At 57.8% G+C, this 25,154-nt stretch overlaps 1 protein-coding gene across 1 annotated transcript; it reads left to right on the top strand.

The window, feature by feature from the left end:
- Positions 1-2,541: 2,541 nt before the first annotated feature.
- On the top strand, positions 2,542-24,755 carry ONECUT3 (one cut homeobox 3). Its single transcript, XM_084498594.1, has 2 exons — positions 2,542-3,610; positions 22,547-24,755. Exons 1-2 carry the CDS (start codon positions 2,581-2,583, stop codon positions 22,837-22,839), a joined length of 1,323 nt encoding a protein of 440 aa, XP_084354720.1. The 5' UTR covers positions 2,542-2,580; the 3' UTR covers positions 22,840-24,755.
- The last annotated feature ends 399 nt before the right edge of the window (positions 24,756-25,154 follow it).

Raw genomic sequence — 25,154 nt, 5'->3', positions numbered from 1 at the left:
GGGCCGATCGATGCGCTATCGCCATTATTACACTCGATGAAACCGTTTCAGACGCGGCTGCTTCAGCCCTTGCTCGTTCTCCCTCCTCCTCCTCCCTGCGCCCCCCACCTCACTCCCCCACTACCCCCTTAGCCCCCCCTTAAAGCCCCCCCAATCTCTTGATCCCCTGGCCCTGCCCAGCTCCGGACCCCCCAGCGCAGCGCTGCCCGGCTCCGTGTCCCGTTACCTGCCTGGAACTCCCTCCTCCCCCTTCCCCTCCACTCTCCCCCCGACCCCCCCGAGGCCTCCCTTGGGTCCTGGGGGCTTTGCATGCCCCCCCCCCCGGAGCCGTACCGCCCCCCGGGACGCTGCTAGTCCCGCTGCCCAGGCACGTTTCGAGCCTCGGGGGGGGGGGAGGGAGGGAAAGAGGGGAGCTGAGAGCGAGGCTGGAAGCAATGACCCCGGGGGGGGAGGGGGGGAGCGGTGAATTTTTCCCAAATCCCAGCCCGGCCTGGCCCAGCCCGGCTCCGGCAGGCCGGGCCGCGTTAAAGCGGGGCCACACCCCCGGCTCGGCCCCCGCTCCGCCGGTGACTGCTCTGCGCCCGCATCCTAGGAACTGACGGGGCTTTATTTTATGGAATTGGGAATTTTGTGGAATTCGGCACTAAAGAGATGTCTGAGGGGCGCGGGGGACGGCCGGGTGCGACACTGGTCCTTGTGCTCGGGAGAGAGGGGAACGAGGGACTGGGGCTCCTACCCGCAGCCCCAAATTCGGAGAGGAAATTGACGGGCGCTCCCCTTCTGTTTGGAGAGGGATGGGATGGGATGGGATGGGATGGGATGGGATGGGATGGGATGGGATGGGATGGGATGTTCCCATTTGGGAGCCCCCAGAGCCCCCCAGAAGCCCCTCGGCCGCCGGGGCCGCCTGGAGCCCCCTTAACCGGGCTCTAACCAGGGACGGAGCCCGGCCGGGGCCCACGCGGGGAAGGCGTCAGGGGAAGCTGCGGATTTTGTGTTTTCGTGTGACTCAGTAAAGCTTCGGCAAGGGGCACGCCGGGGCCTGGGGACCGGGAGCCGCTTCCCCGGCGCTGGCCGGGAGCTCTGGGGGCGGCCGCCGCGCCCTGCTCCCCGCAGGAGCCCGACCCTGCGGGACACCGAGGGGGGCCCCGGAACACGCCTGGAGGGGGGACAAACCTGGGGTGGACACCAGGAGACAGCCCACGGCCTAAAACCCGGCTCTCCCCGTCCCTGCCTTCCTGCTTCCCATCCTCCTCCCCTTCCCATCCCACATCCCCTTTTTTCCCTTCTCCTTTCCCTTTTCCCTCTCCCTTTCCCTTATTCTCCCCTTATTCCTCTCCCTTAATCCCCTTTCCCTTCCTTCCCTTTGCCCCTTTCCCCTTCCCTGCCCACCCCTGCAGCAGAGCACCGTGTGCCCTCCCCCTGCGCGTCCCTGTCGCCTTCCCTGTGCGGAGGCGCCCCCACACCCCCCCCCCATCCCCTAAAAGCTGCCCGGGACCCGGAGGGGGGGAGGGGGGCCACAAGTGTGGGTGCGGGCAGGTGGGGGGGACACGCGTGGGGACATAGGTGCGAGAGAGGGGGAGTGTTTGGGGCAGACGGGGGGGGGGAAGCGGCTGGGGGGGGGTCAACCAGGCCCTGGGTAAAGAAAGAATTTGGGGGGAACTCTTGGGGGCGCAGCAGGTGCGGGGGGGAGCAGGGGGGTGCAGAGGGGGTGCAGGGGGGGCGTTGGGCACAGGTGCTTTGGGAGCACACACAAGGGTGGGGACAGCCAGAGGTGCGCGTGGGGGGGGGTGTCAGCCAGATGTGGGGGGGGTCAGCCAGATGTGCGGGGGCACAGGTGTATGCGGGGGGCACCGCGCAGCGCCGCCAGATGTGCGCTGGGTGCCCGGGGGGGGAGGGGAGCACCGATGATGGGGGAGGTCACCCTGAGGGGTGGGGGTCAGCCCCTGGGGGGGGTCAGCTCTGGAGGGGGGGGGCATTATGGGGGGTGTCACTATAGGAGGGGGTCAGTTTCAGGGAGGGGGTCACTATAGGGCAGGAGGGGTGCGCAGCCCCATGCGCCAGGCACCTCCGTTCCCAAGGACCGGGGAAAGCGGCGGGGGGGGGGGATATGGGGGGGGCGGCACGGCTCGGTTCGGTGCGGGGGGGCTGGGGGGGGGGAACGGGGGGGCGGGGCGGCGCTGACGTCACGCCGCGGCCCAGAGCGAGGCTGCCGGGAGCCGGCGGCCGAGGCGCGCCGCAGCCGCCCCGAGCGCACGCCCCGCGCCCCGCTCCGCTCCGCGCAGCCCCCGCGCAGCGCAGCGCAGCGCAGAGCAGAGCCGGCAGCGCCCCGAGGCCGGGCAGGGGCGGCGCGGCATGCCGGCCTGAGCGCGGGGCGAGGGAGATCGATCCCCGGAGCGCGGAGTCTGAATTAATCCGGGCAGCAGGCGCGGGGAGGGGGGGGGCGGTGGAGGAGGAGGAGGAGGAGGAGGAGGAAGAGGAGGAGGAGGAGGAGGAGGCGGCGGCGGCGGCGGCGGCGGGGCTGGGGGAGGAAGGCAGCGAGCGAGCGGGCGAGGACAGCGGCAGAGCCCGGCGGCCACCATGGAGCTGGCGATGGAGAACCTGGGCAGCCTGCACGGCGTCCCGCACTCGCAGCCCGCCGAGCTGCTGAGCCCGGCGCACGGGCGGCAGGGCTCGCACCGCAACCTGGTGCCGCACGGCCGGCCCGCCATGGTGTCGGGCATGGCCTCCATCCTGGAGGGGGGCGACTACCGCGCCGAGCACAGCCTGGCCGCCCCGCTGCACCCCGCCATGAGCATGTCCTGCGAGTCGCCGTCCGGCATGAGCCTGAGCAGCACCTACACCACGCTGACCCCCCTGCAGCACCTGCCGCCCATCTCCACCGTGTCGGAGAAGTTCCACCACCCGCACCACCACCACCACCACCACCACCCGCACCAGCGCCTCGCCGGCAACGTGAGCGGCAGCTTCACCCTCATGCGCGACGAGCGGAGCCTCGCCTCCATGGGCAACCTCTACAGCCACTACCCCAAGGACATGCCGGCCATGGGGCAGCCCCTCTCGCCGCTCCCCAACGGGCTGGGCAGCCTGCACAACGCCCAGCAGCCGCTGGCTCCCTACGGCCCCGGCGGCCACTTGCCCAACGAGAAGATGCTCTCGCCCAACGGCTTCGACTCGCACGCCGCGATGCTGTCCCGGGGCGAGGAGCACCTGGCGCGGGGGCTGGCGGCCCCCAGCTCGGCCATGATGCCCCCGCTCAACGGGATGCACCCGCACGGCCACCCGCACGCCCAGCCCGGGGGCTCGCTCCTGGGCGAGCGGGAGCGCCAGGCCTCGGCCGCCGGCTCGCAGCCCGGAGCCTCCGGGCAGGTGGAGGAGATCAACACCAAGGAGGTGGCTCAGAGGATCACGGCCGAGCTGAAGCGCTACAGCATCCCGCAGGCGATCTTCGCGCAGAGGATCTTGTGCCGCTCGCAAGGGACCCTCTCGGACCTGCTGCGGAACCCCAAGCCCTGGAGTAAGCTCAAGTCGGGCCGGGAGACTTTCCGGAGGATGTGGAAATGGTTGCAGGAGCCGGAATTTCAGAGGATGTCGGCGCTCAGGCTCGCAGGTAGGGCACGGCGGGGGTGCGAGGGGACCGACACGCGTGGGGACCCTTCCCAGGAGCGCCCCGGGTAGCGGGGAGCCGGGTCGGGGCCGGGTCGGGGGTTACCGAGCCTTACGAAGACAAGGATGGAAATTCTCCTTAATGCAACCCCCCCGCCCCGGGCCTGCTCCTGACAGCGGGAAACGGGAGCTCGGAGGCGGCAGGAGCCGGGTGCTCACGGCACTGTCCCTCGGTGGGCTGCCTCTCCCCCTGGGGGTCGTTTCCCGTGCGGTCCCAGCCGCTGCCCCGGCCCCGTTTTCCCCCCCGGAGAGCCACCGGTGGGGCCGCGTCGCGCTTGGCACCGCCGCTGAGTCCCCGCAGCCCCGGCTGCGCTGCGGGCAGGCTCCGGTCCCTCCTCCGTTACCGGGTGCTTGCACCGGGGAAGCCGTGCTGCTGCGGGGGAGGGGGATGGCGAAAATCAGGGGGAGACACCCGGGGCTGCGCTCCGCTCCCCGGGGCACCGCAAACGCTGCCCGCAGGAGAATCGCCCGGGGGAACCGAGGGTTGCCCCGGGGACGCACCGCGGGTGCGGAGCGCACGGAGGCTCCGCGCCCAACCCAGCCGGCGAGGCTCGTTCGGCCTCAGCCCGGCGCTGGGCCGAGGGACGTGCGTTTGCTGGGGGAAGAAAAGAAAAAAAAAATTACACACATGCACAAAAAATGCGTTTTCTGTGCGCGGGGGCTCGGAGGGGTCACGATGTTGGTGCGCGGACGAAAGGGCAGGAGAGCTGAAGGAGGTGTCAGAGCCCCCCTGCCACCCTCCCGCATCCCCGCTCCTCCGCACCGGCCCCGACAGAACCGCTCCAGGGCTCCGCGGGGCCAGGCGGGGGTGGCCGGGGGCTGCCACCACCCGGGAGAAAAATTGCGGAGATCGCAGCTCCCGGGGCGACCGGGCAGAGTCCGGCCCGCTGGGGGCTGCGCACGGCGAGGAGCCGGCCGTTATTTATGGAGGAGAGCAGCGTTCATATGTATTTAGTGTAATTCAGTTGCTCTTTAATTAGGGCAGGGTAGTGGCATCTTTTAGTTCCAGTCGATGCCCTATTGAAAAGCAGTTAATAGAATGCAAATTGTTCCTGGCTTTACAAGGTTCTGGTAAATAAAGATTTAAACACTGCCGCGATCGGCCGTTTAATGACCCCGTTGTTCGGGCTAATTGAGCGGCGGGTGGCTGCCTCCTGGCTCGCCAAAATTTGAAATAATACCCGTGGTTGTGAGGGTGGGAATGAATCCCCGGCTCGGGGAGGCTGCGGGAGCTCCGTCCCCCTCGGCCCGGCCCGGTGCGGCGGAGGCCGGGGGAGTCGGGTTCTGCCCCCGCTTCCATCGCTCCGGTCGTCCCCGAGCTGTCGGGGGAGATTTATTTTCCTTAAAATGGTTTTTAATTCCTTACGCCGCGTTTCCCTGGGTCCCAGCGGCGCTTTGCGCCAAGAGACGATATTTCCGGAAATAGAAAATCCAAATTTCGTAGGGACGGGGGTTTAATTCTCTGCTTTCTGCGAGGACGATCAAATACAACGCACCCCGCGAGGAACTCGCCTCTGCTAAACCCCGGCGACCCCGACTGGACCAGGCCGTGGCTCTCACCCCACCGGGCCGCCCCACGGAGGATCCGCCAGCCGGGCCTCCACTCAGCCCCGGGTCTCCATGCAAGCCCGGGCCTCCCCACAACCCCGGCCTCCCCGCGGCTCTCCCCGCTTTGTTCCCGGCTCCCGGCCCCGCTGCCGCCCCGCTGGGGCCCGGTTTCGTTTCGTTCTCCCTCCCCCCCATAGCTCTCGCCCCTCGACGGGCGCTCCGGGACGCCGGGCGGAGGCTCGGGGTGCGCGGGGCTCCCCGTGCTGCCTTTGTCCCGCCGGGAAACGAGGCCGGGGGAGGCCGCCGGGGGAGCGAGACCCCACGGCCGCCACCGACCCCGTTCCTCGACGGCGCGGCCGCGGCTCGGCCCCACGCCCACGGAAAAGGCGCTTATAAGGGAGGGGGCGCGCCGGGAGTCGGCGATCCCCCCCAACCCGGCCGTCCTGGGGCCGCGGTTCGATCCTGCTCGCTTTTTTCCACCCCGCCGCTGCTGGAGGGGCCGTAGGGCCGCGACTACCGCGCGGCGAGCAGCCTGGCAGGGGCCGGTCTCGTCCCCCCTGTACAAACACAACGGAGGGGTTGGGGGGGTCCAACCGGGGGGACCCGGGCCGTTCGCCGTGTTCAGGAGCCCACCCGGTGTATTAGTCCGAGGCAGTAAATCGCGGATCGATAAACACGCCGGGCCCCTCGAAATGGCAATTGCTGCTTTTCTCCTCTTTCCACTCCAATTCCCCCTCTCGCCGCCCCGTGCGCAGATGAACCATTAATTATTCAGCCGGGGCCCGGGCAGAGCCGCAGCGGGGGTGGGGGGTGGGAGGTGAGGGGCTGCGGCCCCCAACGGCCCCGCACCGCTCCCTCCGGTGCCGGGGGGGGGGGGGCATTGGCTCCGCTCCCCCCGGGGGGTCCCCAAAATAGGGGTGCCCCACGGGGAAGCATCTGGGCAGCAGCTGGCGGTGCCCGTCCCGTCCCCTCGGGCCATCCATCTCGGACACCCGCTGTCACCGCCGCATTGTGTCCCCGTGTGTGTCCCCCTCCCCGGTCCAGATGCAGCTCTGCAAACTTCGTGACCCCCCTCCCCACACACACACCCGTGATCCTCGCGGGGCTTAGGAGGCCCCACGGCTCCGTGCAAGGAAGTGGCTCCGTTCTCATGGGCTCAGCTGGGTCCCCGCGTGTCCGCAGAGGGCAGTGGGAGTCCCCCCACCACTCGTCTCCGTGGGCACTCTCCCATCCTCTCATGCTGACAGCCGGTGGGTGCCCTCCCACCCTGCGTGCCCGTGGGTGCCCTGTAGGAGCCCCCGCTCCTGCGCACCCGCGTGTGGACACCCCGTCCCCGCCACGGGTTTATTCCTGCACGCAGGATTTGGGAATCCTCCCGTGGTTAGAACCTGGGAGAGCCAAGACCTCGTTGTGGCCTTTTAGCTTCGTGTCCATTTGTGCTAAACTCGGCCAGAAACCATCGGCCCGTGGTTTTCGCCTTGCCCCGCGGGCACGCAGGAACACGCGTGAAATTCGGCCGCTCGCCCCAGGGCTTTGAGCCACGGCTGGGATTCGAGGCCGTCTGAGAGCAGCCGGGGTCGCCCGGCCCGGTGGCAGCGCGGTCCCGAGTGGGTTCCCGGCACGGCCCCTCTCGGCCCAAACGCCCCCGGTTGTGCTGCCCCGGGGGGGCCGGGACGGAGCCGCCGCTCGCTGCGGGCCGGGAGCTTCGCTGAGCGCTGCCCGGACGCGTTTTCGTTTTCGTCTTTTGCTTCTATGTTTCTTTCCCTCTCCCTTTGCCATTTTTAAAAAATTTCTTGTCCCTTGTATTTTTGTTTAATTTTCCTTTACTTTTTTTTTTGTTGTTTACGTTTTGTTTTCGTTTTTCCATTTCTTCTATTTTTCCTTTCCTATTTTTCCTTTCCTTTCCTTTCCTTTCCTTTCCTTTCCTTTCCTTTCCTTTCCTTTCCTTTCCTTTCCTTTCCTTTCCTTTCCTTTCCTTTCCTTTCCTTTCCTTTCCTTTCCTTTCCTTTCCTTTCCTTTCCTTTCCTTTCCTTTCCTTTCCTTTCCTTTCCTTTCCTTTTTTAAAAATTTTTTTTCTTTTTGATTCTGTTATTTTTCTTTCTTTTCTTTTCTTTTCTTTTCTTTTCTTTTCTTTTCTTTTCTTTTCTTTTCTTTTCTTTTCTTTTCTTTTCTTTTCTTTTCTTTTCTTTTCTTTTCTTTTCTTTTCTGTTCTGTTCTGTTCTGTTCTGTTCTGTTCTGTTCTGTTCTGTTCCAACTTTCTCACCTGCTCTCCCCGACCGATTCTCCGTCACTACCCGACCGGGTGTCGCTATTCATAAAACTAAAAGCACCCCGACAAACGAAAACCCCGAAGGCATCAGCGCGGGGCTGAGCCAAAGCAAAGGGCCACAAATGCCCGAGAGCTTTGGCAACGCCAGTAATTAATGCCACTAATTAATACCTCGAGCTAGCACTCCGAATCGCCAGCACGAGGGACATGAACACGCTGCGGAAAACCTGGGGGAATAGGGGAACATCGGCCGAGTTTTGTTTCAATTTCAGCTTCACTCCAACGACTTCGGCCCAACCGCGGTGCCCCCACGGCAGCGGCCCCGGGCAGGGAGCGCGGAGCCCTCCCAAGGGTGCCTGTGAGAAGCCCCCCGGCAGCGGGGCGCCTCCGCGGCACCGGAGCGATTTGTTTCGCTGCTGTAAACCAGGGGAAAACGGCTGTGAAGGGCTGCAACCGGGGCCGCTCCTCACCTTCCAGCCCCGGCAAGGGGCCGAACACCCGGTTATAAAAAAAGAAAGAAGAAAAAAGAAGGAGAAGGAGAAGAAGAAGAAAAAGAAAAAGAAGAGGAAGAAAAAGACGAAAGAAAGAAAGAAAGAAAGAAAGAAAGAAAGAAAGAAAGAAAGAAAGAAAGAAAGAAAGAAAGAAAGAAAGAAAGAAAGAAAGAAAGAAAGAAAGAAAGAAAGAAAGAAAGAAAGAAAGAAAGAAGAGATGGAGAAGGAGAAGAAAATTAAGAAGTAGAAGAAGAAAAAAGAGAAGGAGAAGAAGAAGAAAAGGAAGACGAAGAAAAAGAAGGAGGAGGAGGAGGAGAAAGAGACGAAGAAGAAAAAGAAGAAGAAGAAGAAGAAAAAGAAGAAGAAGAAGAAGAAATAGGAAGAAAAAGAAAAGGAGAAAGAAAAAAAAAGAAAAAGAAAAAGAAAAAGAAAAAGAAAAAGAAAAAGAAAAAGAAAAAGAAAAAGAAAAAGAAAAAGAAAAAGAAAAAGAAAAAGAAAAAGAAAAAAGAAAAAGAAAAGAAAAAGAAAAAAATAAAATGAAAGAGGAAAAGAAAACGAAAGGAAAATAAAAGAAAGTAAGAAGGGGAAGAAATCCATTTCCCCCAGGGAACCCCTCTTTTAGCGTTATTTATTCTTATTTTCACTTGGGAGTTCAGGCGCTAATAACAGCACCTTCCCTCCGCCGGCGCGGAGCCGCCCACCGGGACCAGCCGGGACCCGGCGCCTCCAGCTCCGCGGGGGCGGCCGCTGCGCACCCCGCACACCCCGCCCCGCACCGCGCCCCGCATCCCGCCCCGCACCGCCCCGCACGGCGCCGCACCGCACCGCGCCCCGCACCGCGCCGCCTCCCTTATCAGCGCGCCGGGGCCGCCTCACTCCGCCCGCAGCTATTTTTCTGTTTGCTCCTAATCTGCGCGTCAGAAGGGGCCAATAAACCTCCCGTCGGTTAAATATTAAATCTGCCTTCTCCCCCCCTTCCCCACGAGGAAATGGGCTCCCCGCTCCGCCGGGGGCAGCTGCGCACCCCAACTTCCGGACAACCCTCCCAGCACCACCCCGCACCCCAACCCCAAAACCCCTCGGCCCCGCCGAGTTCCTCTCGGCCCTGCCCTGGGGAGGGGCCCAAAGCCGAGCCCCAGCCTGCGGCTTTGCGTGCAGTCACCTCTCGGCTGTCATTTTTTTGGGGGTGTCCATTTGGGGTGGATTTTTTTTTATTTTTTTTTTTCTGGGTGTACGATGTGGGGGCGATTTTTTTTCCCTCTGTCCTGTCAATCGCCACTGAAACCATAAGGGAGAGATAACAGAGAAGAGAAAACTCTCGCAGTGACCTTTGAATCAATTTGAAAAACCTCATTTAACTGATAAGTCTTGAAAGGCCCAGAACTAATTTGAAAATACATCTATTAAAATCTCATTGCCGCTGCCTGAGAGCTGCTGGGCAGGGTGTGCGAGGCAGACTTCCTGGGGTCGGGGGAGCCGGGAGAGCAGGTTTAAACCCTGGTCAACAAAGAGATTGCAGAGCTGCCTGCAAAATGATGGGGCTTAAACCAGGAGAGAAAATAAGAATATTAAAAGAGAATTCATCTTTCTTCCCCTGCTGGTGGGGAAAGGGGAGATTTACAGCATTTTCCTGCCATAACCAGGCGCAGAGTCTGGGATTGCAGACAGAATATTGGATTTTTTTTTTTTCCTCCAGAAAACAAATCCAATATTTTCTCATTCTGCTCAGTTGCAGGGCCGGGCAGCTTGCGCCGTGGAGAGGGGAGCCGTTGCCTCCGGAGAGGCTGGGGCCACCGTGGGGGCTCTGCCACACACCCACCCTGGGGGCTTCTGTGCGGGTTCCTGAACAAACACCAAAATGGGGACAAAACGTGGGTCTGGGGCTTGTGGGACCTGGATGGGCCTGAGCAGCGGCAGATTTCTGGGCTGCTCAGTCCCTGAGCTGCCAGGGTGGGAATCCCTCGAGCCACTGCGCTGCTCCCAGGCTTGGATGCTGCAAATCACAGGCCTGAAGTTGCAGGCGGTTCGCCATCTCTGCTTGGTTTTTAAGCACCTGGTGAACAAAGCGGAGGAAGGGGAGGGATGGCTGGAGATGGGAGAAGACCAGCAGCAGGGCCCAGGCTCCCTACTCCTGCTTTGGGATCGTCCCCGTCCCCTCTGCACATACTGGGCACGGCGCCTTGCCTCTGCCAGCAACCCTGCAGCAACACCTGGGTGTACAGGAACCAAAAATCCTGCATGTACAGGAACCAGAAATCCTGCACAGGACACTCCTCCACTCCTGGGCACTTGAATCTCCCCATGCAAAGTCTTTGCACATCACCAGTGAGGCTGTTGCCTTGCGGTGCAAACAAAAAATTAAGAGGAAATTTTTAAAAATCCAACCAAAAGGGCTGAGGCTTTCCAGATCCCCACAAATTCGGGACACAACCTGTCCCTCCCATCCAGACTTTGGGGTGCAGTTTTGGGGTTGGCTGTGTTTCCCACAGGTGCCACAGCAGAAGCACCCCAGCCCGGTGCAGTATTTAGGGGAGAAGTTTCCCACCATGCTGCCTAATTCCCCAAGGATTGTCAGCATGCAGCCCTCCACCCTGGAGCGCTGCAGAAGGCTTTGATCCATCCTAGCCCCAGCTCCACGCGTGCACACGGTTCAGCCTCAGCTCCCTTTTTGGAGCTGAGCTGCCACGAGCGAGGTATGAGCCCGTGGCTCAGCATCGAAATAAGGATGTTTGAATTCCGATCAATCCAGGATGTGCTTTTGGCTGTTGCCTTCTACCTGCACAGCATGAAAGGCAGCGGAGAGGGGCTGGGGTCAGCCTCTGCCTTCAAACACTGCTCAAAAAGGGAGCAAAAAAAAAAAAAAAAAAATCCTCCTCCGGACCATCTGTCCGCAGCTGAAAGCAAAGCTGGGTGGGTGCAATCAGCAAATGGGCGATAGGCGAGCGGCGCAGGGCTGCAGCGGGGCGGCCGGGGAGCAGTGAGCCGGCGGCACGTTTCAGCCGCCGCCGCCTGCGAGTGAATTTATTAATGGCTTCTCCGCACAGGACTGTGGCAATCGAGTGGCAAGATTTGCTGATTAAACGGAAATTCAAAATCTCGTTAATACCTCAAATGATATAGATCATCTTCAGCAAGATTTAAACCCAGGAAGGGGCGGACAGGCAAAATGGATGATGGATTTTAGAACATTTTGGGGGTTGTTACGGAATAGCGAAACAAAAAGCAACCTGGATTGTCTTGTGTTGAAAGGAGGGGACACTGAATGCTTTAAAAAGATGGGGCTCCCACCAAAATAAAGACTTTTTATTTTTATTTTTTTTAAGTATTAAAAAAAACATGCACATTTACACGAACATGGTTAGGATTTCAGGAATTATATTGTTATCTATCTTAAGTTATATGTTCAGTTAGGGGTATGCACTACAGCTCTTTAAAGCACTGGTGGCTTTTGGAGTGCAAGAGAGGTTCAGAAATCATTTAAATTTTAAAATCATTTTAATCATTCAGTGCAGTTCACTGCATTTTGCAGGCAGCAAAATTAAGGCCCACTGTGTTTTGCTTGGCTCCGGTCAAGCAGCTGCAATGGGGCTGGCGATGCTGCACCACAAGAGCATGTACAGTGACCTCCGTCCATGTCAGCTGTGACGGGCGAGACATGGGCAGGGATGCTGCAGGGATGCTTCTGTTCCCCTTCCCTGGCAGGTACCACTTTTTTCCCATTACTTGGGGATCAGTGCTTGTCCTTTCCTTCACCTTCTTGTCCCCTGGGTTTAACTTAAAAGCTCTGCCCTGCAGGACTGTGCTGCCCTGACCAAACCGTGCCCTTATTTCCTCCAGTGTCTCTTGTGTAGAATATGGTGTCCCTGTGAATTTGGGGTGGGGAGCAATTCCTGACCTTGGGGAAGCAGGGGTGCCCCACTGATCCCTGCTCAGGAGCCTAAGGAGCGGCTCGAGCCTTTAGAAAGCACAAAGAGAGACCTGGACCCGCCATCCTGGCTTTGCTGTGAACCTCTGTGGTCATCACTCTTTATTTTCTCCACCCAAGTCTGAGGCAAACACACGTACAGAAATCACCAAGACCCCAACCCTTTGGGGTCTTTGTGTCCCCTGGGGCTCAGCACAGTCCCATAGAAGATGGAGACAGAAAATCCCCACGCAGGAGGAACCAGCGCTGGCTGTGCGAGGGGCCTCGCTGGGCCTTGCCGTGGGTTCCTTGCTTGCAGACAGGCAAGAAAAAACATGAATGACAAAATATTGGGGGAGGAGGGAAGGAAGGAAAAGCAAATTGCAACTTCTTCTGTTGCTTATGGCACAGGCAGGGATAACCCTCTCTAGCTATGGGTGCTCCAAATGCAGCACTGCCAGGGGAGCACGGAGAGCAGGGGCTGGGAGAAGCAGCTGCTCAGCCCCATCCAGGCAGGAGAACTGAGGTCTCCTGGTATGGGTGTCAGCATAGGGAGCCGTAAAATCTGGGGCCAGCAGGCTCAGCTTCGGTCCCTGTGCCCCACATGCAGTGCCACAATGTGACCGAAGGGATGTGAGGGGTGGCTTTGCCATGGGTTAGCTCTTCAAGCATCCACACTTCCCACCCGGCTCACCCCGTGCCTCAGTTTCCTCTCATGTACAGTGGGGACGACAACACTTCCACAGAGTATATCAAGTAAGCGGTGCCGGGTTACTAAAGCCGATGAACTCTGCGATGTTTTGTAAAAGGCCAGGTCTTTAAGCAGGAAGATTAGCTCCAGAGAGCGATGCCCCTTTGTGGAAAGTCATGCTACCCGTGGCTGATAAAGAGCAGGTAATGAGCAAACTCTCTCCATTAGGGATAAAATTGCAAATGTATTCGGAGCTGCTGACGGGTGATGGTATCAGGGGCTGACAGAGATATCAACGCGTCTGCCTCTGCAGCCGGCAAAGGCTGCTGCCATTGCAGAGCTTTGAAGAGCACGAGCGACAGCGGCATGCAGCCTGTCCTGGGGATGGGGACAGTGTGCCGCGCCAGCCCACTGCCCACGGGCACACGTCTTGGCCACGCTGGTGGCATGCATAATTTTTGCAGAAATCTGCCCGTACTCTTTATTTTGTACCATCTGTTATTTGGCCTGCACACAACATCTGCACAGAGAAATTACAGCCCTTGATGTTCGGATTCAGGATGGATCTCCATGGGGTTTGGTGTGCTGGTTGTTGGTGGACGGAGCAGTGGGATCAAGGGCAGCATCAGACCCAGTCTGGCTCTAAAAAGTGGTGGAGTTGGTGCTGTGGGAGTTTCTGCTTCCAGAGCCTCTGGGATGGAGGGGTTCCCACCCAACCATTCCCCAAACTGCAAGGAGAAGGAGCAGGACATTTGGCATCGTGCTGCTTTTCTTCCGAGTTACCCTCTCACATAGGCAGAGTGATTCAAGATTTCAATAAAAGGCCTCTGCAAATAGATCCATGGATCAATGCCTGTCTGAGAACTTTAGTTCTTTTGGGTGGGTGGGTGACAAATTTCACGTGTTTGGTGACATTTCTGATGTGGAAAAAAAAAAAAAAAAAAAGTGTCCACTGAGTTCTCCCATGGCTGCAATGCTCCAGCTCAGTGAAACCCAGGCGCCTCCACCAATTGTGGTCTGGATTCTGCTCCAGACACCCACAATATCCCAACCCAAAGACAAATGCATCAACTCCAATGTTTTACTGGAACTCCAGGAAAATTTGTCTCTCCAAACACAGAGGTTTGCCAACTTTGATGTTTGTGGGAGAGCTCTGTACAAGCATCGGTACTGATGTGCAAGGCAGCCAGGAGTGGGTCTGTGCCTGATTTGGGGCATTTTAGCAGCTTTCCGTCAGGTGTTTATATTTAGGGGCTTGCTTGTATCACATCTGCCTTGCAGCTGGTCAAGATTTTGGATGGTTCACAAATGGGGCAAAAAATGCCAAGTCAAAAAATGCCAATGTATGCTGTTTTCATCAGATTGCTTGCACATAAAGAGAAAAAAAGAGAAATTGAAAAAAGTCACCCAAAATCAGTACTCTCATTCAGAATAATGCTGATGTCAAAATATCTTTCTTTAGCCTAAGAAAATTTGAAAGCGTCTCCGAAACTGAAACAACCTTTTCCACCCCAAACCAATCATTCCCAGCAATGCAGCTGGCTTCAAGGCTTTAAGAAATAAATGGGTGATTCTTTTCCTTTCTTTTCTTTTCCTTTTGGAGCCACCCCCAAATGTGGGGTGATATGGGTGTGTGGGCAGGAAGGATGAGCGCTGTGCCCATGTGTGCGTGTACCCATACAAGACAGTTACTTGCAGATGGTGATTTCTTTGGGCTGGATGTTTTTCTGCATGCTTAGGACCAGAGCCAGGGCCATTTCCAGCACGCAGGATCTTTTTGAGTTGTGTTTTCCATAGGGCTTGTGCGTTGTCTTTGGAGATGTCTTTATCTCATGCTGGTGCCTCTGGCTCTGCCAAGCATCAGCAACTGTCTGGGGGATCCAGTGGAATCTAGTGTCCATGCTGGGGCAACTGGGGGGGGCAGGATCTGGCCCCAGCTACCACCACCCTCTGCAGGAACCCCAGCTGTTATTTAAACTGCCTCTGTAAAAAATTGAAGAAAGGACAGGAGGGAGAACGTGGTGGAAAACCAGTGAAAACAAAGAGCAGAAAACCGCTGGGCTGCATGCAGCTGAGCCTTCAGTAGAGCTGCAACACCCACCAGTGATTGCTCTCCTTTCAGTCCTTTTTCTCTTCTTTTTCCTTTTATTCCTTTCCCTATTCCTTTCCTTTCCTTTCCTTTCCTTTCCTTTCCTTTCCTTTCCTTTCCTTTCCTTTCCTTTCCTTTCCTTTCCTTTCCTTTCCTTTCCTTTCCTTTCCTTTCCTTTCCTTTCCTTTCCTTTCCTTTCCTTTCCTTTCCTTTCCTTTCCTTTCCTTTCCTTTCCTTTCCTTTCCTTTCCCGTCCTGTCCTCCCCCTGCCTTTTTTTTTTTTTTTTTTTTTTTTTTTAATCCTTTTCTTCCCCTTTCTTCCACTTTTTCCCCTTTCTTTCCCTTTCTTCCTTGGAACATTTTCCCCAAACAGAACCTTTTCCAGAACACAACTACACTTACTCAAGGAGATAACCTCCTCTGACCAGACTACAGACATCCAGCCACACTCCCCCAGCCATGGTGCTGTGCCCCCGGCTCTGGGGGGTGTCCCTGGCCTGGCAGGGCCACTCCTGCACCCACAGACCTACCAAAGACCCCCCAAACCCCTTCGTGCCACGTTCCTCCTTGCACACCCCAGGGCCAGCACCCAGCCAGGCACGTCGCCATCAAACTGATGTGCCAGCAATATCCGACGCGGAGTTAAAGCCACTCGTGGGAGTTTCAATAAAATCGACCGGGCAGGATCAATGCTCTGCACCAGCTCCTCCCGGCCTCCCCGGCACACGGCGCGGGGCCGGAAAACATCCAGGGCTGTGAAATGCGGGAGGGGGCCGGGCAGGGACCTGATTACAAATCCATCCCATGCTTGCCATGATTAATTGCTTCGTTACCAGAAGCAGCAGCTCCACGCGGGGGTCATCTTTAAAGGCAACAGCGGGGCGGAAGTTTCCTTCCGTGCTCCCGATCCCAGCGAGGGGAGGTGGGAGCCCCCTGCCCACCTCAGCTGGGCTGAGGGCGAGCCCTCAGCACGCTTTGGGGCCATGTTCAGTGCTGTCCCCCCCACTGGCTCTGTTGGTTGTTGGAGCCAGTGCCTCACCAGCCACTCGGGAGCCACCTCCTGAGGCCGGGGAGGGGTCCCTGAGCCCCCCCAGCTCATGACCGCAGGGCGATGATGAACCACATGCCTCTAGGCATGGCGAGGGCAGGATGCGGCCCCAGGCCGATCCCTGCTGGGTGCATTGGGTCTCCATCTTAGGGGACGGGCTGAGTGGCTGTGGGGCAGCGGTGGGGTCATGGATGAAGTGACATTGGGGCAGCAATGGTGCAGTGTGTAGAGTGACTTTGGGACAGCTTTGGGGCAGTATATGCAGTGTGTGCAGTGACCCTAGGGCAGTCAGGGGCAGTGTATGCAGTCTATGCAGTGACATTGGGGCAGCTGTGGGACAGTGTACGCAGTGTACACAGTGTATGCAGTGACACTAGGGCAGCCAGGGGCAGTGTATGCAGTGATACTGGGGCAGTGTATGTAGTGCATGCAGTGACACTGGGGCAGCTGTGGGGCAGTCTATGCCGTGTACACAGTGACTCTGAGGCAGCCGTAGGGCAGCCACGGGCCTGGTGCAGGCTCCTCGCCTCACAGAGCCGCCCCGCCATCAGCAGCCCTTCCAGCGCCTCCCGGGGCTCTGTGAGCCCTTCCCCCCCCCGAGATACGAATGGACCGCCCCAGCCCCGTGCACCAGGGGCGGTGGGAGCGGCCCATCGCGCCGAGCAGGGGGGGGGACTCGGGACGCCCCAGCCCCTCGGCGGCAGGGGGCGGCCGGCACGCGCCATTGGGCAGCGGCAGGGGGCGTGCCCACCCGTGACCCCGCCCCTCGGCGGGAGTGCCGCTGTCCGTCCGCGGGGGGGCGCCAGCGCGGCGGGGACGGCCCATCGCGGCTGCGGCGGGGGGGGACGGGCGGCGAGGGGCGGGCCGAACCATTCCGTGCTGAGGGGGAGGGCACGGGGCGCACCGGGCGGCTCCAAGGCCCCAAAATGGCGGCGGGGCCCCGCGGGGGGGCGGGCCCCGGGCCTCGACGGCGGCCGGGAGCTGGGGGGACCCTGCCCCGGCCCGGCCGTGCCCGGAGCCCCCAGCCCCGGCGGGGCAAAGCCCCGGTGCCCAGCCTGAGGGCTGAAGGCTCTGTGGTTGCACAGTGCCGCAGAAAAGCGGCTGCCGTTGGAGAGCTGCCTCAGCCGAGCGCTGCAGGAGCTTCCCATCTGATACACCCGCTGGGGTCAGTCAGGAAATGCAGAAAACACAAGGAAATGCAAAAAACACAAGGAAATGCAGAAAACACAAGGCAATGCAGAAAACACAAGGCAATGCACAAACGCGTGTTTCAATTTTCCCCCTTCTCCTCTCTCACACGAGGCGACGAGCTGCCCTGCCGGCGGTGATGCCGGTGTCACCCAGCCTGACCACAGCACTTCATTAGCGCTAATTTGTGCCGTCACGCTAAGTGGCGGGGAGTGGGGAGCAGGGACGGGGGCACGGAGCATGGCCGGGCTGCCACCAGGCACCCTGACCCGGCCCTGCCTGCTCCCTGTTGCACAGCAGAGCAAAAAGCACAACGGAGATGCTGTTGGCAGCCAAACCCGGTTTTCTAGGCAGCTAAAAGTTGTCTCTTCGTGTGCCCAGGAAAGGGGTCAGACACAGCCCAGGGCTAGCAGGGCCGGAGGAGGTTGTGTGGAAAGGTCAAGAATAAAACACAGCAAACACTGCGGGATGGTGCCAAACGCACCTGGATCGGCCGTAGCTTGTTGTTCATGTCCCCTCACACGTGCTCTGACCAAACTCGTTAGCTCTAGGATTGGAAAAGCTGAAAATACCCTGCCATTGAAATACAGACAGTGCTTAGAAAGTACAGGAGAGTCAAAAGGAGGTGTTCCACAGCACTGGCATCGCCGCTTTGCTTGCTGTGGATCAGAAGGAGCTGTGTGTCGGTGCGACGTGGCTGTGCAGTCTCCACCAGCCTCTGCACCTCCCAGCCCAAGTGAAGGGCTGAGGATTTGTTCCTTTGCTTCCAGTCCCTTCCCTCCAACTGCCAGCCTGCATGGCTCTAAAAGCTGTTGGGGACTCAGCTGGGGACACCAGTGCAGGTGGCTGGTGATGCCTCACAGCACCATGCATCTCTTGGAGCCGCTTGTTGGCACGAGTTGCCAAAATCCTTCACAAGGGAAGGAAAATACACCCAGCAACGCACACGCGAGTGCTTCATCTCATCTCATCTCCTAATCCACAGCGTTCAGAGGAAGATTTAATTTGCTGGGCTCGAAGAAGCGCTCACCCTGCAGCATGCTGGCTGCATACCAATGACCAGGGGCTCTCCCCAGCTGCGGGAATCATCCTCCGGCAGCTCCTGGGGACACCCAGGGGGAAGCCAAAGCCTGAGGGGCTGCAGAAGGGCAGCACACAGGAGGCTCTGCACCAGTGTGCTTAACACTGAAAAAGACTGAAATTCTGCTGGGGAAGCCTATTTGTGACAAATCTCCTTGGGCTTCTTTCCTACACCATAAAGAAAAGTCAAACAAACCTCTTGCAGTTACTAAATTGCCTCAGCTCTGAGCATCCTGGCCAGCCCAGCTGTGGACCAAGGGGTTCTTCTTTTGCAGATGAAGCCCCTTGAGCATTGTCCCAGACTTTGCTCCAGATTTGGGGTGCAGATGCCATGATGTTGATTCTGTTCAGGATAAGCCAGGGCTCATCCCAGTTTGCTCATAGCCACAGATACTAAAACCTGGAACTGAGACAGCCCAGGGCCTATAGCCTTCTCCACTGGAGCCCCCAAATGCTCCTCTGCCCCTTCACACTGCTGCAAGCCGATTTGACAGGGAGAAAAGCTGGTGTTTTTTCCCCCTAACCTCGCTTACAGCCAGCATGCTGGCTCTGAAAGCCCCTGGCTGTCTTTTGTGATTTCAACAAATCACCAGCACTTAAGCAAAGTGGGCAGAAAATTACAGGTTGTATTGCAAGTGAATGGAGAGGGAGAGCACGCTGGGGCTGAGAAAACAGAGGTTTGCGGGTATAATAGAGAAACCAGTGTCTGGCAGGCTGCGGAAGCCTACAAAGCCATCAGGTATTAGTTAAATGCTTCGTGGAGTTCATGCTGCGAGGCATAATCGCAGCTTCTGAACAGCAGCCATTTGATTGTCTCTATTATGTCCCTTTAGAAATGATTTGGGAGATATTTTGCTTTGAGCTGTCAAGGTTAAGTCAAGGAAAGCGCTGTCCCTCTGACATAAGTCTCCAAGGAGGCAGAAACCCTTGGCAGAAGTCTTCGGGGAAAGTGGTTGGGATGCCGCTGCTCTCAGAGGTCTTTCCTCATGCTTCTCCCTCTGAGCTTGCTCCTTGACTGTTCTCCCTGTGTTTTTTCTGCTGTCAGATGAGCTGTCTTGGGGATGAAATACCAGTCGGATTGCATGCCTAGTGTCCTAAAGGAAGGGTCTCCGTGCAATCGCCTTGTCCAAATGCATCTGTCATTCCCTCCTTGTAACTCCCGCTCTTGTTGGCTGCTTGCAGCCAAGCCTGGCTGAGCTGTTGAGGTCTCAGAGGTGCACACGTTCAGTGAGCCGGGAGGAGAGAAGGAGAGGAGAGGAAGGCCTCCATAGTGGGGATGGGTGGGCTCAGCCCCACACTGCCCACCTCTGCGCTATGGGGAGCTCTGGTCCTTTTCCCCCAGCGTCAGTCCTGGTACTGCAGACTAGCCAGGGAACAGACTCTGTGCTTTGGGCATTGCTAAATAAATATCTCAGAGGCAGGCATGGAAGCTGTCCCCAAGGACTGGGGTCAGACCCAGAGACCCCAGAGGGACAGGAAGGAGAACATCATTAAGCCATGGATGAGTGATTTGGAGTTCAGGGCTTATGGGGAAAAAAAAAAAAAAAAAAAGAAAAGAAAAAAAAGGATTCAGAAGCACAAAAAACTGTTCCATGCTGGCCTGGGTGGGTGTCTAAGCCATGCCCTGCTGTCCCCTGTCCCCACTGCCTTTGGGGATGCCACAGCCACACTGCGGGGGGGGAGCAGAAGGACCCTCCGTGGGGGGGTAGTGGCTGTAAATAGATCTGACCAGCGTCACTATCGATTTCTGCTGTGCGGAGCTGTAATTAGATGGAGCTGGGGAGGGGGGTGCTGGGCTGCGTCAGCAGGAAAATAAATTAATAAATAAACAAACGAGCACAGGAAACACAGGATGCATCCACCGCCTCATCGCAGCCTAAAAATAAGGGGGGGGGGGGGGGTAGGGGGGTGCATAGCAGGGCATCACCTCTGTCCATTGTCCATGCAATGCTCAGCACCAGTCCTAGTGCTGGGGCATGGTTTGGCCAGCAAGACCCTGACAGTCAGTGTTTGCCTCAGAGCTGTGGATTATTAATGGGCGACTGGTTTGTGATAATTATTTGTAATAACTGAAGCAGGGAGTGAGAAATGTGGGTTTGCAAAGCCAACATGCTGGGTGATGGGCTGGCCATCCCGCACCACCGGTGGGAACGGGTGCTGCTGGGCAGGGCAGGATGGATGCCGGGGGCTTTACTGGGATCGCAGCAGGCATTTCCCATGGGGGGATGTCTATATTTACACACACCGATACACACCTGCTGTATGTATGCTGTATGTGCCATCCGTGCGGAGCAAAAGGGGTGGGTGCAGGGTGCAGGGTGCCCACCCACGCTGCCAACACGGGGCTGGAGCCCAGCATGCTGGGGGGACACCGGGAGACACCGGGAGGGCATGCAGCAGCGGGGGGTGCAGGGTCCATCAGGGTGATGACGTGCTGCTCCACACCAGGGCGGGGGGACTTTCTCCATTTGTTTTTCTGGGGGGCATTTGGGTGGGCATCTATTTTTAATTTTAAATCATGTCTGGAAAAAAAAAAAAAAGTCAAATTTTCTATAAAGGCTTTTTTTTGTTTGTTCTTTTTGCAAGCATCTGATGGTCATAGGGTAGGTTTCCACTCAACCCTTCTCTGGTGGCTATTTGAGTATGGTGCCCCTGGGACAGGCTGCACCAGGGCTGGGACTGTCTCTTGTCCCTGCGGATGCTGGTTTGCAGCCTCTGGACTCAGGGAATTTTGCAAACCTTGCTGGGGGAGGAGGAAGGGAGGGGGAGGAAGGCTCTAAGGCTCTCTGCTTTACCAGGGACAGCTGATTTTGACTGAGTGCCCACTGAGGACCGAGCCCAGCAGCCAGGGAAAGGAGGTTAAATGTTTTGGGTGAATTACCTGCTTTGCTGAGCACGAGGCCTCCCCAGGTTTGGGTGGAACGGGGTGAAATCATCCTTCTCTGTGAGCTCAAGGTGGTGCAAAGAGGACCTGTAGAGCAGGCGAGCTGCATCAAAAAAAATAAAATAAAAATTAAAGAGAGAGACCTTGCTCATTCTCTAGCTAGGAAGAAGTGACTTCCAACACCCTCCTATTACTCCGAGGCTGCATGGCTCCCTGATGTTTTACCCAGGCTGGCAGGGGAGGTGCATCTGTAGAGCAGGCAGGTGGTCACCCCAAGGCAATAAACGGCCGTGGACCCGCGGTGCTGCCCCATCGCTGCCCTCAGCCCTGGCTTCTGGCCCCTCCAAGGTCCGCAGCAGCTCGACGAGGCTCCTGGAGGTGCCTGCAAGTGGAGAGCTGCCATCCAGCCACCTCCCAGCAGAAAATGCCTCAAAGTTCCCTCCCTGCACAATCCTTAGGAAGAGCCAAACCAAGAAACCCACAAAAAAAATGGGGCAAGGGTGGGACTTTCCTCAGAAAGTCTTTAGATCACATTTTCCTGGCTGTCTTGCTCTCTTGTGAGCTTCCCAGGAAGAAACAGTGTGTGCCCAGCCTTGCCCAGGTCCTGACCCAGCCAGGTCCCTGGGCACCCTGATATCCCCTTGAGGCTCAGCACGGCTTTGTGGTGGACCTGCTTTGAGTGGGGACAGTAACCTCCACCAGCCTCAGTTATTCTGTAATTTGCTAGAAAAATATCATAGGAAAAGGCACTTTTTCTCCCCATTCCCACTGACCGTGTGCCTGATATTCCTGCAGCTGGCATTCACGTATTTACCACAATGTGCATGCTGACCTCCCTCTGTTCCTCGCAGTCCGTGTGGTGCTGTCAGAGGGGCTTTCCTGGCCCCAGCTGCCTGTCCCCATGTGCCACCCACAGCCCCTCTGGCCTGACCTACCACAAAAGACAATCAGCAGGGAAGACTTTTAATTAGGTGCAGGCTCAACCTGATGCTCGTGCCAACAGAGCTGGTCGTGAAGCCATGCAGGGAGCCTCAATATCCTGGAGCTGCAGGTGGCTCAGGCTCTTCTCCAGCCTCTGGAGGCAGGAAAACCCTTTCCAGAGCGGCTGCAAATGAGACCGATCATCCAGCCTGTGCCTTGAGACGTCAGCTGCAGCCCAGCCAGTCCCCCCGTCCCCATCCCTGGCTGTTCCCTGTGTTTTGCAGCTGGCAGCTGGATGTGATGGCCAAGAGATGGTCCCTGAGTGGTCCCTGCGAGAACTGCAGATGCGATGAGGAGGCAGTGGAGACTGGAGTGCAGCAAGGGAGGGAGGCTGATGAATGATCCCTGTAATTTGGGAATGGAGCAGGTCCCTGTAGCTGTGGGAGCAGAGGCAGCCCGGTCCTCAGTCTCTTGTCCCAGGGTCAGCAGCTTATGCTGAGACTTGTTGTTTTCCTGGGTGGCCAGAGGTGCTGGGCTTCTCACAGGCTTTGCTCATGCTGATGCAACGGGCTCTTGTCCCACCCCAGCAGATGTTTGGGAGGCCCAGGGAGGAAGAGGAGGGAGGCAGCCAAGGGAACGGTGGGCAAAAAAGCCAGCAGGTTCCCCTGGAGGGAAGGGCCAGGTTTTGGGAGGCAGCCAGGCAGCCTGCCAGTGGGCCAGGGTGGTCAGCACCGATTAATGGCCCTGTTCTCTCTTTTGAACATTTAGCTTGCAAACGCAAAGAGCAAGAGCAGCAGAAAGACAGGAGCCTGCAGCCCAAGAAGCAGCGGCTGGTCTTCACGGACCTCCAGCGCCGCACCCTGATTGCCATCTTCAAGGAGAACAAGCGCCCGTCCAAGGAGATGCAGATGACCATCTCGCAGCAGCTGGGCTTGGAGCTCAACACTGTCAGCAACTTCTTCATGAATGCCCGCCGGCGGTGTATGAACCGCTGGCAGGAGGAGCCAGGCACCAACCCCGGAGTCCCCTCTTCTTCTACAAGCACTTTCTCCAAAGCATGATGTCCCCCAGCCCTCCCTGGACATCCCTTCCCGGACATCCTCCTCATGACAAAGCCAACCCAGCCTCACACGCATGCCCCGAGCCGAGCGGGGTGGGTGCTTTTGGGTGCTGCATGTCCCTAGGCCTCCCGCCCCCTCAGCTGGGTGTCACCCGTGGACGTGAGCCTGGTGCCACGTCCTGCTGCCACCTCCTCCCAGCTCGAGGAGCAGGGACAGGGCTTGCAGCCAGGCCAGCTCCTTCTCAAAGGGTCTTGGAGGAAACCCCCGTGGAGCGAGGGATGAGGGATGAGGGGGCGAGGTGCTGCCCTGGGAGACCTCACAGACCTCATCTTTACCCAGCTGTCAGGGTCTGGTTTTTGGGGAGAGGGGCACCCCATCCCCTCCTGTTCCCCCCCACAACCTCCACCTCCAACACAACCACCTGTAGGGTAGAAGGGTAAAGGCGGAGGGGATGCAAGAGGTGGAGTCATGGGGCCAGGTTCTTGCACAACCCTGTTTTGCCAGGGCCAAAATCCTCGTTGTTTAAGGCAGGGGATGGGCAGGGAAGATGCTCCCTGCATGCCTGGAGGTGACCCCAAGTCTCTGGTTGCTGAAGCTTTTTGCTGCCCTAAGTGCAGCAGGCTTTCCCAAAGCAGCCAGACCCCCTTTGCCATTGAAACCTGGGCTCGCCTCTCCCTCAAAGCTTTTGGAAACCCACCCAGGGGCATCCCACAGCCCCGCTCTCCTCCACAGGTACCTTCCTCCACTCCCCTTCCCGGAAACCCCCAGGAGCACCCACCCCACGACCTCCCAGCCCCCCCATGCACATGAGCACCCCGACCCCATCCCTGGGTCCCCCTGAGCGACTCCATGGGCCCGAGCATCCCCAGCGCCACGGCCAGCGGGCACCGCGGCCGCACCACCTCGCGCCCATGCAGGTCAAGAAGCACATTTTAGCTACAGAAATCGGGTATTTAAAAATACTAATTGTTTGAGAGGAGACAGGAGGAGAGACTTGGAGCAAAGGATCGCATCTTTCACGGCAACCAGCTTGGGGCCAGGCTGGCTCCAGCATTTGCCACGTGATTTCTGGTTCACTTTTGGGTTGAGGAATGAACTCAGACAAAGCAGTTTTGTTGGCTTTGTGTCTCGCCCTGTCCTCCCCTCCACACACTATTGCCCCCTCTCTGCATCCTGTCTTCATCTCTGTTACCAAAGAAGTTGCAAAACCAAAAACCCAACAACAAAATCCCTCCTGGGAGGCAGCGTCGGAGCACGGAGAAGGAAAATCCCACGGACCTGGTTGCAAAATCCTGTGTGTAAGAAGGGGAAAACTCCCCAGCGAGCTCGAAAGGGAAAAAACAAACCCCAACAGAATAACAACAGAAACCACAACCAAGCAAGCTCAACGCAAAGACCGTCAACTTTACAAAAAGACAAGATTTTTTTTTTTTTTGTGCCAATTAACAACCTGCCTTAAACGCGCAATTCTGGAGCAATGGTACTAGCTTCAAAACGGTCGTTCCCTCCGAGCTCTCGATGGTGACTTGTGCCATATGAAAAGCAATCACGAGGCCAAACCGTTGCAATCGGCCGTCGCCCCAGCCCTGCGGGCTCCGTGGTGTCCCCAGGGGGACGGAGGGGCCACGGGGATGGGGAAGGGCTGGGATAGGCTTGGGGATGGAGGGGAAGGCCAGGTCCCCCCCTCCCGCCCCCGTCACTTGGGGAAAAAGAAAAATCCTCCAAAACCAACCAAAAAAATAATGGAATTCACTATTGAATTTATGCGGGTAAAATAGTACCATCTGTGTTCTAGCGCTATGGTTTCTTCGATTTACTTTACTTTGAGAGCGATCTGTTGTGTAATAGGAAGGCACCTTGTTGAAAAGAAGGAAAAAAAGGAGAAAAAAAAAAGTGTCATGTACACATACACAAAAAAAAAAAAAAAAAAAAAAAAAGCACCCCAAAAAATGAGGAAAGAAAGGACGAAAGAATGAAAGAGAGAAAGAAAAAAACCTGCAAGAGAAGCCCCAGCCCACTGCGCTCACCGGTGGGGTTAGGGGACGACTTTTGGACAGTTTTACCAAAGAGCTGATGGGGCAGGTGGGAGGGAAGGGGAAGGGGTCTGGAGCGGGCATGGCCCCACAAACAGCCCCGAACCATTGCCAGAGGGAGAGGCTGGGTGAGAGGGAGGGTGATGGAGAGGAGGAAGGGCCAGGAAGGGGCAGGTGCCAACCAGAACCAAAAAGGAACAGCAAAGCGAATCCCACCCCCAGCACCCCGCTCCCCGCCACTGGTGTTCCCCTAACATTGTTTCTTCTTGTCTTGTCGTGACG

Source organism: Aythya ferina (genome assembly GCF_964211825.1).
Source record: "Aythya ferina genome assembly, chromosome: 26".
Lineage (NCBI taxonomy): Eukaryota > Metazoa > Chordata > Aves > Anseriformes > Anatidae > Aythya > Aythya ferina.
Note: the sequence above shows the minus strand (reverse complement) of the source record. Positions and strands in the feature narration are given on the sequence as shown.

Excerpts from the sequence above, each read along its gene's own strand:
- ONECUT3 (XM_084498594.1), top strand. The coding sequence starts at position 2,581 with ATGGAGCTGGCGATGGAGAACCTGGGCAGCCTGCACGGCGTCCCGCAC. Across the intron at positions 3,611-22,546 it reads GTCGGCGCTCAGGCTCGCAG|CTTGCAAACGCAAAGAGCAA; the intron begins GTAGGGCACGGC and ends TTGAACATTTAG.